The sequence below is a fragment of the Phymastichus coffea genome, unplaced genomic scaffold (assembly GCF_024137745.1).
Source record: "Phymastichus coffea isolate CEN01 unplaced genomic scaffold, Cenicafe_Pcof_1.1 PCOF00038, whole genome shotgun sequence".
Classification (NCBI taxonomy): Eukaryota; Metazoa; Arthropoda; class Insecta; order Hymenoptera; family Eulophidae; genus Phymastichus; species Phymastichus coffea.
Genome location: NW_026706849.1, coordinates 2,106,289 through 2,119,382, shown reverse-complemented (window position 1 = coordinate 2,119,382; position 13,094 = coordinate 2,106,289). Strand labels below are relative to the sequence as shown.

The following is a 13,094-nucleotide window of genomic DNA, read 5'->3' as shown; positions in this document are numbered from 1 at the left end:
ATTATAGTTGATGTGGAATTACCTGGTGAACCTCATCACGCAAGAGAAGGATGAAGAGGACGCTTAGGTAGGGGACAAGAAGTTCAATGATCGTTGTGGTCAAGGAAATCGAGAGGGTCAACAAGCTTAACGAGAAGGTGAAAGCCGAAGAAAAGCTATTATAGCTAGAGAGGTTAAAGATGAAGGATAAGTAGCAGCCCAAGAAACAAATTTTCCTGGTTTAGAGAGAGAGAGAGGGAGAGAGAGAGCGAGAGAGAGAGAGGGAGAGAGAGAGCGAGAGAGAGAGAGGGAGAGAGAGAGGGAGAGAGAGAGCGAGAGAGAGAGAGGGAGAGAGAGAGGGAGAGAGAGAGCGAGAGAGAGAGAGGGAGAGAGAGAGCGAGAGAGAGAGAGAGAGAGAGAGAGAGAGAGAGAGAGAGAGAGACAAATGTATTTGAATATTAATTTGTTTTAGTTTAATATCACCCATGAAAAATTATGAATCTGATGTTTATGAAATGATGTTTATGCAAGGGCTCGAAAAGTTAAAGCTGCCTGAAAAATATCTAAATTAGAAATCTAAGTACGTAGCATTATTTATCACTAGCCACCTCCTGCACTTATTTCCACAGTCCTTTCTATATTTTGCTATTACGAGTATTTAATTTTTCTTCTTCATAATTTATTATTGCATGAAAGTTATCAAATAGGAGATGTTTCTTCCTAAAGTATTCGTGATTGCGCTACAGTACAACAATTTTTCAGACACTGACACCCTTTGCACTCACCAATTCACCCCTATATTTGATTATAATTTTTCACTAGCCAAAAATTGTTTAATGTACGTTTATCAACTCATCTTTATAGTCGTTTACATTTACCTCTTATAAAAATATTTAGTTATTTATTTATAATTGTTTAGTAACGAAAATTGTTTAATGGATAGTGTTGTCCGGAAAATATTCAAAGTTCAAAAAATATTCATATTGAAAGACGTAAATACATTTTTGCTGAGTGCATCTCCTAAGCACTGTTACTCCAGAAAATGAATGTTTATTACTAACAATAAGCCGCGTGCAATTCTCGTCTTTTTATTTAACTCTCGCCTCTGCTTGAAGCTCCGGAATTCCTCGGCCGGTCTCTCTTTCTTTATCTCTCTCACTCGTTCGTGCTATCTATTTATAACAATTGCGTATCTATTTTTTAAATATTTATGTTGATTTTTCTGAATGTTATATTAAGCACTAATTTTGCTATGATTGTTGGAATATATCAATTTTACCATATAACTGGTTAGTTTAGATTTAGTATTGTTTTTAATTATCTGTACACAAACAACTTGAAAACTATTATTCTACACTCCCTTAAACACGTACTTTTTCTCACAAAATATAAAATGAAAATTGCAAAGATACCATGTAATTGCTTAGAACCGTAGTTTCTATGGAACTATCACAATGATAAACTACGAATTACCTTGGAGAAAGACGAAGCATCTGTAATACTACAACTTTGATCTCTCAGGACAATTTAAGCTGCATTTCATCGCAAAGTTGATTGCGCGTGGTTTTTCCCATTAATTTGTTTAGTACATTAGAACCTCATGTACATGTATTTATAACATATTATATAGATAAATAAAAAATTTCTATTTTACTCCATCAAAGAATCTTGCTAAATTTTACCCATCAAAATTTTCTTCATCAACAAACGGAAAAGTAAAATGAAACATTAGAAATCAGTTTTAGTTTGATTGTTGAATGAATGGATTTTCTAAAATGTAATATGGAAAACGTTTCGACATCTGCGAATTTCATATTTACAAACATAATATTTACTTAAATTCAAACGAAATTATTTTTATGAAGAATAAGGATATCGCAACATATTAAATAATAATTTTATATGAAAATATACGTGAAAAGGTTTAGTCAATTTATTTATTCTTTTTGACAAAGAAGATACTTCGATCAAAATACAAAACAGGAATAGTCGACTTATAATACTTTTGTTACATGATGCCAATCATGCCTTCACTTGCACAAGGAGTTGGATAGTGAGGCGATTGTGTTTCTAATGCGCTTCATTAGAATATACTATAGCTAGTCATTAAGACATAAAAAATCTTAATGATGACTCGTTTATTTTAGCGTGTGCAGTGAGTTTCGTAAATAGAATAAAGTTTGTTTCGCACTCCAGCGGCGTTAACCACGAAATTGTAGAGGGTAAACCGTAGGTTTGACAAACCGAGAGTCGTTGTGCGCTGCAATGTGCCATTAATAGCATAAACTAGTCGCAACTTAATAAGGGATTGATGAGATGGTTGTGACATATTTCTTTGCGTAGAACTGTAATTTTTTTACGCATAAGCAGCCAAAGATTTCTTATAAAAAGGACAGTAAACGAAACTGGGGGCCAGTTTATTCATTGTGATTATGCAGTCAGCAGGATGGGTGAGTTTATTTATTTCGATTTGAATAAAATAAATATTTTTAACGTTCGAATTCGATAAGCGATATAGATTACTTGACGTAACACAACAAAGTAAATGTAACGCTTACTATAATAAACATTATATTTTTTATTTTATTAAACCTCACAAAAAAAAATACAATTTCATTTTTATCAAATTATAATCCCATTTATAGCAAAACAAAGTCATTCTATTTTTATTGATTATATTCTTCGAATTAGTTTGATCGCGAATGTTAAAATGGAGAACAAGTCACTATAGGAGAAAGAGATCTTCCGACGATTATGAAGATCGAATCAATTTTGTATCGAATTAAAAAATTTTAAATTAAAAAGAATAATAACTTATTTTCATACATGGGCGAAATTCAAGGTTAATCCATAGGTATAAGATGATCACTTCGCTTAGAAATTATTAAAATACATATTCAATATATGAAAATATTAAGAGAATAGAACTGCTTTTTAAAGTAAAATATTAAAGTTTTCTTTATTGGCGTGTACAAACTATTCTAACAAAGATCTCTATGAAAACTTCTTTATAAGTTCTATAGATAAGTTTTAATTTTTTTGTGACAATATTACCAAACTGATTTAACTTTTGATGTTTCATATTAACGTTTTAGTATAACCTTCAGAATATTTTAATAAATAAGCCGGTACATAATCGGTTATTTTGTACTTACTTCTACTTCTTTCAAAAGGAAGAAGTTTCATGGCGATATACTGTTTGAATAGATTTTAACAAAGAAAACGTTCATTTGTATTTACCTCATTTTATGCGTCAATTAAAAGAATGATACGATCGGCATTAAATTTATTCCATTATTCTTAATATTAATAAGCAGTTTGTTCTTTGAATACAACTAAAATCATTATCAAAATTGATAATTTATATCGACTGTTTCAGCTATTATTATTAGTATCGATAATAACTTACACTCAGGACGTTTCTTCTCAATATCGTCAACAAAATGCCGGATACTCATATAATAGACCGCAAGTACCTTTCCCAATACCTACTCGACCACCTGAGCCTCCACCTTCTCCACGACCAACTCTACCCCGTCCTAAACCAACCTATTCTTATCCTTCACCTCCTCCCCCACCGCCACCTCCACCACCGCCACCACCACCACCACCTCCCATAACTTATTCCTATCCATCACCTCCTCCTCCTCCACCACCTCCACCACCACCGCCACCTCCACCACCACCGCCACCTCCACCACCACCGCCACCTCCACCACCACCGCCTCCACCTCCACCGCCTCCACCTCCACCACCACCGCCTCCACCGCCACCACCACCTTCTCCATCTCCACCTCCTATAACTTATTCCTATCCTTCACCTCCTCCTCCACCGTCACCGCCTCCACCACCACCACCTCCACCACCACCACCACCTCCATCTCCTATAACTTATTCCTATCCTTCACCTCCTCCTCCACCGCCACCGCCTCCACCACCACCACCTCCACCACCACCACCACCTCCATCTCCTATAACTTATTCCTATCCTTCACCTCCTCCTCCACCGCCACCGCCTCCACCACCACCACCACCTCCACCACCACCTCCACCACCACCTCCACCACCACCACCACCTCCACCACCACCTCCACCACCACCACCACCTCCACCACCACCACCACCACCTCCACCTCCACCTCCACCGCCACTAAATTATCTACCACCACCACCTCCTCCTCCACCACCACCTCCACCACCTCCACCACCACCACCACCTCCACCACCACCACCACCACCTCCACCTCCACCGCCATTAAATTATCTACCACCACCACCTCCTCCTACACCGCCTCCTCCACCACCTCCTCCGCCACCACCGCCACCACCACCACCTCCGCCACCACCGCCACCACCACCACCTCCGCCACCACCGCCACCACCACCACCTCCGCCACCACCGCCACCACCACCACCTCCGCCACCACCACCACCTCCACCGCCACCACTAAATTATCTACCACCTTCTTCATCACCTCCTCCGCCACCACCGCCACCTCCTCCCCCTCCACCACCACCGCCGCCTCCACCACCGCCTCCACCACCGCCGCCTCCACCACCACCACCTCCTCCACCACCACCGCCGCCTCCATCACCTTCTCCTCCGCCACCTCCACCTCCTCCTCCTCCACCACCACCTTCTCCTAAGACACGTCCGCCTCTAAATTATATTCCACCCACAATCTCGTATCGTCCTCCAAGTATATCAACACCTGCACCTACATATTTACCACCTTACAATAATGGACAAACTGGAATTACTACTTATGGTTCCTCTCCATCGAGTTATGGTGTATCATATAGTCCAGTTAGTAAATATAGCGAAATGGTAACATCTGGTACACCTGGTTTCTCAACTTATGGCAGTAGTTATGCTTCATCGTCTGCGTCTGCCACCGCGAGTAGTGGGACATCGCCAGTCTTCAAGTACAGTCAGCCAATTGTGAGTTTAACATTTACAACTATTTTACCAATCCTGCTGAAAAGAATCACGTGATTTGTTACTTACCGTGACTGTTAAATTTCAACTGTTAAATCATGATTTTGCTAATTGATAGTTCTTAAGAACTAAATGATTTCAGATTATACAGAAATAAGGAAATCGATAAATAGTTTAATTGATGAATGATGTTCAAGTAATTTCAAATAATTTAGTGTGAGTGTATCATAAAAATAAATGATACATAAAATTATTGTGCTCGATTAAATTTAGTATTGATTGAATTGGTCTTATGAGCATTTAGAGTTCTTGTTTGTTAATGTATTAAGTAACGATATCTCGGTATATTTTATTTATGCTACTACTAAAGTAAAATTATTTCATAATTATCAACTTTTATTACAGGAATGATCCTTAGTAAAATTCTATAAGTAATATAAATATCACTTTTAATATTTAATATTCTATCGTTATAAAATATTATTCAGAAATAATAGAAAAAATATAATTGCAACAATTGGCACTTTTTCCGTGGCTGATGAATCAATAAAGTTGAAATATGTGTTTTAATAGTAAACTTACTTTTAATAAGTTCATCATAATATTACGAAAATGTTTTTTGACGAATATATTGAATGCCTTTCTTAAGATTAAACTGATATTCTAAATGGATAGGGCTATTATTTCTCAAATTAATGAAATTTAAATAACTTGTTCCGCGTGATAAAATTTAGGCTTATAAATATTTCCAAATTCCTCATAAAATTAATGCGACAAGCAATTCTAAAAATATATCTGTTTCTAATTACAACTAAAATTTTTTTAAACTAATTTATAACTTTACGGAAATAGTACATTGTATAATTATTCTATCGTATTCGGTAACCAAGAAGATTAAATAGGTAAGATAAAAATCTAGTAGCTGGTATTCTAATCTTCCTGAAGTATAAAAGACCGACCAATAATCAACATAATACATTTTATTACAAGCTAGTAAAAAATTGTCAGCTCATTTGCTTAAATTCTACCTACAAGTATTAACGCATACAACCTAAATAGTATTACAGGTATCCATAATGTACGGTAATCTAAAGTGTAGGGTGTTAATCTAAATATATAATATAAATTTATGTACATATTTGCATGCAATTTCTGCATACAAGAAGAAATTCCTATTGTATAGGCTGGTGATTATTACCAGATAACTAGCACTTATTGAAAAAAATAAATAAAAAATAAGGGTCGTAAGTTTGATTAATAATTTGATCAGTGTCTGAAGTTTTATATAACCTAGGAGATCCATTAAATTATCATAAAACTTTTTAGAGACGTAATAATGACTATATTTCTAAAAAAAATCTACATTTCTAAGTGATTTGTTGGGTTAAGCAATTTAATTATTTATATTTATGATATAGTTGGTATTATATGAAATCATTTTAATAATAGTGCTGATGCGAGCAACACTGCGGAATCATATGGTAAATTATGTAAAAGTTCGTAGTTTTATGTTATTGAGATCTATGTAAAATAGTGGCAAAATCATTCGATTTATAGGTTGAAAATGTCACGTGATTTATCATGTGACAAATCACATGATTTTTCTCCGTAGGAAAATAACACAATGCCATCGACAATTGCATCTTCATCATCTCTAGCAGTAACGCCTTCTGATTTGAGCTCAACTTCTAGTGAAACAACATACAAGCCTCAATCAGTTTCTTCATTATCACCGGGGACAACGAGCGTTGACTATTCGACATCCACGCAAGGATCACCGGCATTGATCTCAACATCAAATTATAACAACATGGCACAAACCGACTCATCTTCACTCATTACTTCCCCAAATATACCGAGCTCCTCATCAACGTACAATTATCCTTTGCCAACAGTACCATTTTCTGAATCATCGACTCAAAGTTCAACATATCCATCAACAATCTCAAAAACATCAACAACTTCAGTGTTATATTCGCCAACTATGTCCACAGTCATCACCCAAAAATCGAAGCCAGTCAACACAGTGCCATTGACACAAACAACATCAATAAGTGGAAGTGAAAGTCTCACAGAAAGTTCAACATTGTTTTCATCAACTTCAATGAAACCAACTTCGGAATTTAGTAATGCAACAAATGAAAGTGGCGTAATGCAATCGCAGACTCTGTTATCTACTACTGAATCGCCCATTTCTGATTATCTATCTACTGTGACGTCGATTCCATCAACCACTACAATATTAGATAATGCACTGAGTAGCACTCCAATTACGTATAACTATCCATCTCCAGCAATATCTTTCAATCAGTCACTCACTTCGACTTCTGCAACGAGTCCTACAACAATGGTAACTGTTAGTTCTACACCATCAACGCTGACGACTCCAATTTTATCAATACCAAACACAATAGCATCAACTGCAACAACTCCCACTACAACAATTACTAATACGGTACCATCTATATCAACGGTATCGCCAACATTTGATTACAATTCACAAACATATACCTCACCTCTTTCTACTACAAGCATAAGTAAACCAAATAATTCTAGTTCTACGACACCAGTTTCAACTTCCGCTAGTGCAACAGCTTCATCAGTTATTTCAAATACAACTCCAATGCCAACAACCGAAATTTCTACGCAAACTGCTTATTTTACTACATCAACTGCGAGTGATCAGTCGATTCCTTCAATTACATATAACTATTCGTTGCCATCGATACCACTTCAATTGCCTTCATCGACACCAGTTACAACTATTGAAAGTACTTTATTACCCTCATTGCAGCCTCTTACTTCTACAGCGCAATCTCCAACTTCACCGACGATGTCATCGTCAACAATTCCTCCAACAACAGTCACACCTTCAGTTAGTTCCATGTCAACTTCTCCAGTTCAGTCTTTGACATCAAATTATACTTCTTCGTCAACTATTTCTACATCAATAGATTCCTCGCCAGCAACGACAACATCTCCGTTGACAACTCCAAGCGCGTTCCCAACCGTATCGTCATTGGCATCACAAAAAAACAATAATTATCCAAAACTTCCATCCACTCCTGATTACAATTACTATTCACCCCAATCTATGTCCGAATACAATTATCCACGACCAATGCCGGTTGTTCCTTTATCTAATTATTATTATCCATCACCGCGCCCGAAACCATATCCGAAACCACGACCTTCGAGACCAAAACCAGTTATAACTCCTAGACCGGCACCGCCACGAGCAACTTATTTGCCGCCATTTAGGCCTACTCAACAGCCACAAACTTACTTACCACCTCCTAGACCGACGCCAGCAAGTAGAGTTTATTTACCACCTAGGCCGGCGCCTACGTACTTGCCACCAATGAGATAAAATCTACAATTAGAGTAACAGAAAATTTATTGAAATTCTCACATCTTCATATCAAATACAACACCACTTTAAAATAGTAACAATACTTGAAGGTATTGAGTGACAACATGTAACGTTCAACATTTTCGCTTCAGTCACTTAGAGCAGCTAGAATGAATGTAGCATTGAATTTGTTATGTATATAATAATATAATTATGTAATAGTAGATATTTCATAAAAAGAGTATAATTTATATAAGTTATATAAATAAAGTTGCTATATTATTTAATTATAATATGTTGATTTCGTTAGAACATAGATTTTATAACGACATTGAATAATCCCCAAATAAAACTATATCAAAGATGCCTCTCCCTGCTTTCATCGGTATGATATATAGTACATTGAAATAAGAGAGTATAATAGAAGTATTTTAGATATGAACGATAGTATTTTTAAAAGTCAGTTCTTTGACTAGAAAAATACTATTAGGTTGTTCGGAAAGTAATTTCGTTTTTTTTTATGGAAATGAAAGACAGTTTTCGTATAATAAATAAATACTTTGTTGAATTATGTATTGGCCGTTCTGGTCCAACACCTTCGAGGTGGTTTTTGACCTCCTCATTTGAGGTGAAGGTTTTACCGTTTAAAAAATTTTGGAGTGACCGGAACAAATAATAATCCGATGGTGCCAGGTCTGGAGAATATGGTGGGTGTGGCATTATATCCCATTCAAGCTGTAAAAGCTTTTGGCGAGTAACCAAACTTGTGTGAGATTTCGCATTGTCTTGGTGAAATACTACACCTTTCCTATTGATTAGTTCTGGCCTTTTCTGTTGAAGTGCATCATTTAGTTTGTTCAGCTGATGAGAGACTGCCGAATTAATCGTTGTGTTATCCGGTAAAAAATAAAAAAAAACGATTCCTTTAAAATTCTACCAAACAAACAGCATTACCTTTTTTTGGTAAATATCGGCTTTGGAAATGGTTTGAGTTGGTTCATCTTTTTTGCTCCATTACCTTTTGTGTTTGACGTTGTTGTATACAACCCATTTTTTGTCCCTAGTGATGATGAGCTTTAAAAACGGATTATTTTCGTGACGTTTGAGAAGTAGTAATCAAAATGAAGACGAGCATAACGCCTTAGCGTGATGAAAAAAAGGAAAGACTTTAAATAAAATAAAGTTTAATATTATTGTAGAAAAAAAGTTGCAGAAGATAGAGATATATTAGATACATTATTAAAAGCTCCATTCAATATTAATTAGCCTACAGTAACTGAATTGACTATAGAGCATTTTGATTTTTATAGAAATAGATGTGTAGAATAAGTTAGCAAAAATCACGCGCAATTTTTTTATTCAATCAAATATCATTATAATTATTCATTTTTAAATAATAAATATTATTTGTCATTTGTTTACATTAATGAATACACCTGAAAGATTAGTAGTTACACTTACGAGCGGGTAGGAGTTTTGTTGATAGGGATGGGTTATTTTTTTAATAACAAGTAAATTTATAATGTTTAGTACTCAAAGACTTACTACGGCTAAAAAATCCTTTTAAGTATAGTTTTAACATCAACCATTATTTAAGAAAATAACCCATGCCTAACAGTACAGCTTTTATAAGGAGAGTTCAGTTTCGCCGGGCTTTATCCTTAACTTGGATAATTATGAGTCAAGCGATTACGTGGAATGTCTCAACAAGATTACGATAACTCAGCGTCGGTTTATATAATTGTAAGTAGAAACGAGTAATATATAACTTACATCAAATGGCAGTTTTGCTTGTAAAATTTATTGTTGCAATATGAGCGAAAATACTTTGAGGTGTTCAAGATAGCGGAGACTCTTTTATCATAGAAGTATTCGCAGGGGAGAAGAATAGTCACGTTCTTGCAACTATTGTTGATAGACTGTTTAAAAGTAGTGACGCGAAACGATTTACTTACGTTTTAGAATGTCTGCAGAGTGTTAGCCGTAGTCTGTATGCGTCAATAGACGACGATGTAAACAGCCAAATTTACTATGACGACGAAGAGCAAACATTGAACATGTCATATTCAAAAACTTAAATCATTTTGTATTTGTTGTCACATAAAATATTATTTAATTTAAATAACAACATAGTTTTGAGAAAAGTGGGTCTTTGGTACAATGAAACGCTACTGAAGAGTTTTTAAAAGAGTCTGTCCAGGTAGAATACATTACAGAGAAACTTACCTTATAATTAGTGATGTAAGCTGATCCAATTGTAACTGTTCGTAATACATAAGCAGTAATTAATATAAGTCCATTAGCTAGGTTGCAATGAGCTCCTAGTTCTATAAAATATTCCAACAAAAATATACAAGTTGTGAAAATGAATAACTCGTATAAATAACTGTTATCCTAAGAAATCAAATGATTGGAAAACGATAGGTACAGGCGTATTAAAAAATAATAAAGCTATATACTTTCGATCAACATGATTAAGAATTTATTGCTTAAAAAATAATTGACAATCGTGATAATAAGTAACAGTACCAAAAGTAAACGTAGAAAACGGATGGAGTAGCGAGGTAGTTGCACGTAATCGCGAGGGTCGCTTGCGATTATGACACACTGCAGAGGTAGGGGCTCAGCGGCCGCGCAGCGCCCCGAAGCTTGGCCACGGCTAGAGGGATGATTACCAGGCGTACGCACTGTAGGCAAGAGGAGCGTGCGCCTTAACGACGCCAGCAGAGTAGGCGGAGTAGGAGAGTGGAGCAGGGTGAGCAGAGTAAGCCAGAGGTGTGGCGTGAGCAGTGTAAGCTAGGGGTGCCGTCTTGATGACAGGGGCCGGGGCAGCCAAGCTGCCGTAGGCGAGGGGCAGCGCGGCGGCGCTCTTGACGATGGCCGGGCTGGAATAGGCGGAGTAGCTGCTGTAGGCGAGCGGCGCGTGAGACTTGACGATGGTGGTCGGGCTGGAGTAAGCGTAAGCCGGGGCTGCGGCGTAGGCCAGCGGCAGGGCTGCGGCGGTCTTGACGATGGCCGGGCTCGCGTAGGCCGAGTACGCCGGCGCCGCGGCGTAGCTGCTGTACGCCAGGGGCAGGCCCAGGTGTCCGGCGTTGGCGGCGGCCAGGCACGAGGCGACGACGATCACGAGCTTCAGCATCTCGACTCTGGTTACGGCTAGCTTTGATCTCTTCGACTGGAAGCGACTGAATGCTGTGTCGATCGCTCGTCGGCAAGCTCTTTTATACCAGCTCGCGATTCACATCGTCGGTACAAGGCAGCTCGCGCTGTTGGACTGTCGGGGGAACCTGTCAGACCTGTCAGTCCCCGGCGAGTGAGCGCCGAACTCCACGCGCATATGACATCTTAAGGTCAGCTTTGTCTACGTGCGCGCAACGCCCGAAAAGTGCGGCGCTTGCGCGCCTACATGCTCGTCCGGCCGTCGGTCTACCTTTCGCATCTCTAACGTTCAAGGTTGGGCGATTGTCATTAGTACCAGAGCGCAGGACCCTACATAATCTATTACTCAGCCAATTTGGCTGACTGGCTTCGTTGTGCTACAAGGTTCCTTTGTGCTCGCTTATGTATATCGCCAATTTTCATCATCGCCTCGATACTTAGCTAAGTTGGGTTCATGGGTCTTCGTTACCACCTCTTCGTACACGCTCAAAAGTGAAAGCTACAAGTGTAATGGAGAGCAGCTTCTTATGCCTACTGTTTTCTTTTTTGTAATGCGCAAACTCATACGTTGGCGTAGACGAATTTCGTGTATGAATTTACATGCTAACTTGCGCAAATGTTGGAATGCTTATATACATTTTGCATACACTCACGCGTATGAGAATGAAAATAACAACTCTCGTCGATCTCAATCATTTTTTTGACATTCGGACTAGACTGATGAATCAAATGACGTCACATCTGTTTCATGTCAAAATTACATATTTATCCTTCAATTCTTCGAACTATATTTTATTTTGATTTAATTTTTATGAATATTAATATCAAATAGAAAGCTGATACTACGAACAACAATACGGATCATATAATATGTTGAATTGTTCTTGAAGAATTGTTTTTTTATGTTATTTTATATCAATAATTACGAATGTGATCTATTTTTGGTTTATAAAACATCATCGATGTATCAAAATCTTTCCTTTGGTCGTAATATCATACAACAGAATTTAATTTATTGTAATACTAAGGACTACAAACAGTAAGATTTACGAGTCGAGAGATTTTTGAAAAGTCGGCGCAGTATTTTCCTTATTCAGAAAAACAATTTTTCATAATTAAACCATGATTCGTTTTTCCTGTGATCAGTTGACTTGTATGTTTTTCAAAATAAGGAACATAACAGAGTTTCATTAATGTTTAATTATTACTTTATTTATTAGTTTAATTATTTCGATAATAGGGTATCCAATAACTTTCATGAGTATGAGTACGTAAGAATTCACGCAATGACTTCCATTTCATCATTACTGAGCTCAAATGTAGTGTGTTGATGCACTGAGATCCAGAAATTGTATGGCATGTTTAATGTATCTGTATGTTTTTTTGAAGTATAAATAACTTCAAATGTAATACTAAATAATCTGGAATGTATAAATTTTTCACTTAATGTGTTAAATTTACATCTTGAATTTGACAGTTTGGAAGTATGATAAATATATATTAAGTATTTTAGGTAGCTTTTTTGCGTTATGAATGATATTTTCCTTGAAACTTTAATCGATCTTTTTGTATGTCGAAACTTAAAATAAAATATGTCATATGACACTTTACAAATTAACGCTTTGACTGTCCGTATTCGTTATACAAATGATCAAAATTTGGATC

The 13,094-nt window shown here is 37.0% G+C and overlaps 2 protein-coding genes across 2 annotated transcripts in view; one reads left to right on the top strand and one right to left on the bottom strand.

The window, feature by feature from the left end:
• LOC131663783 (transmembrane protein 104 homolog) overlaps positions 1-13,094 on the top strand; it is a 66,164-nt gene that overhangs the window by 5,246 nt on the left and 47,824 nt on the right. The gene's annotated exons all lie outside the window — the stretch shown is intronic.
• Positions 10,856-11,939, bottom strand: LOC131663786 (cuticle protein 12.5-like). The gene has a single exon (XM_058934419.1). It carries the CDS (start codon positions 11,407-11,409, stop codon positions 10,942-10,944), a length of 468 nt encoding a protein of 155 aa, XP_058790402.1. The 5' UTR covers positions 11,410-11,939; the 3' UTR covers positions 10,856-10,941.

What these genes read in the sequence shown, in the direction of transcription:
- LOC131663786 (XM_058934419.1), bottom strand. Translation starts at nt 11,409, where the DNA reads ATGCTGAAGCTCGTGATCGTCGTCGCCTCGTGCCTGGCCGCCGCCAAC.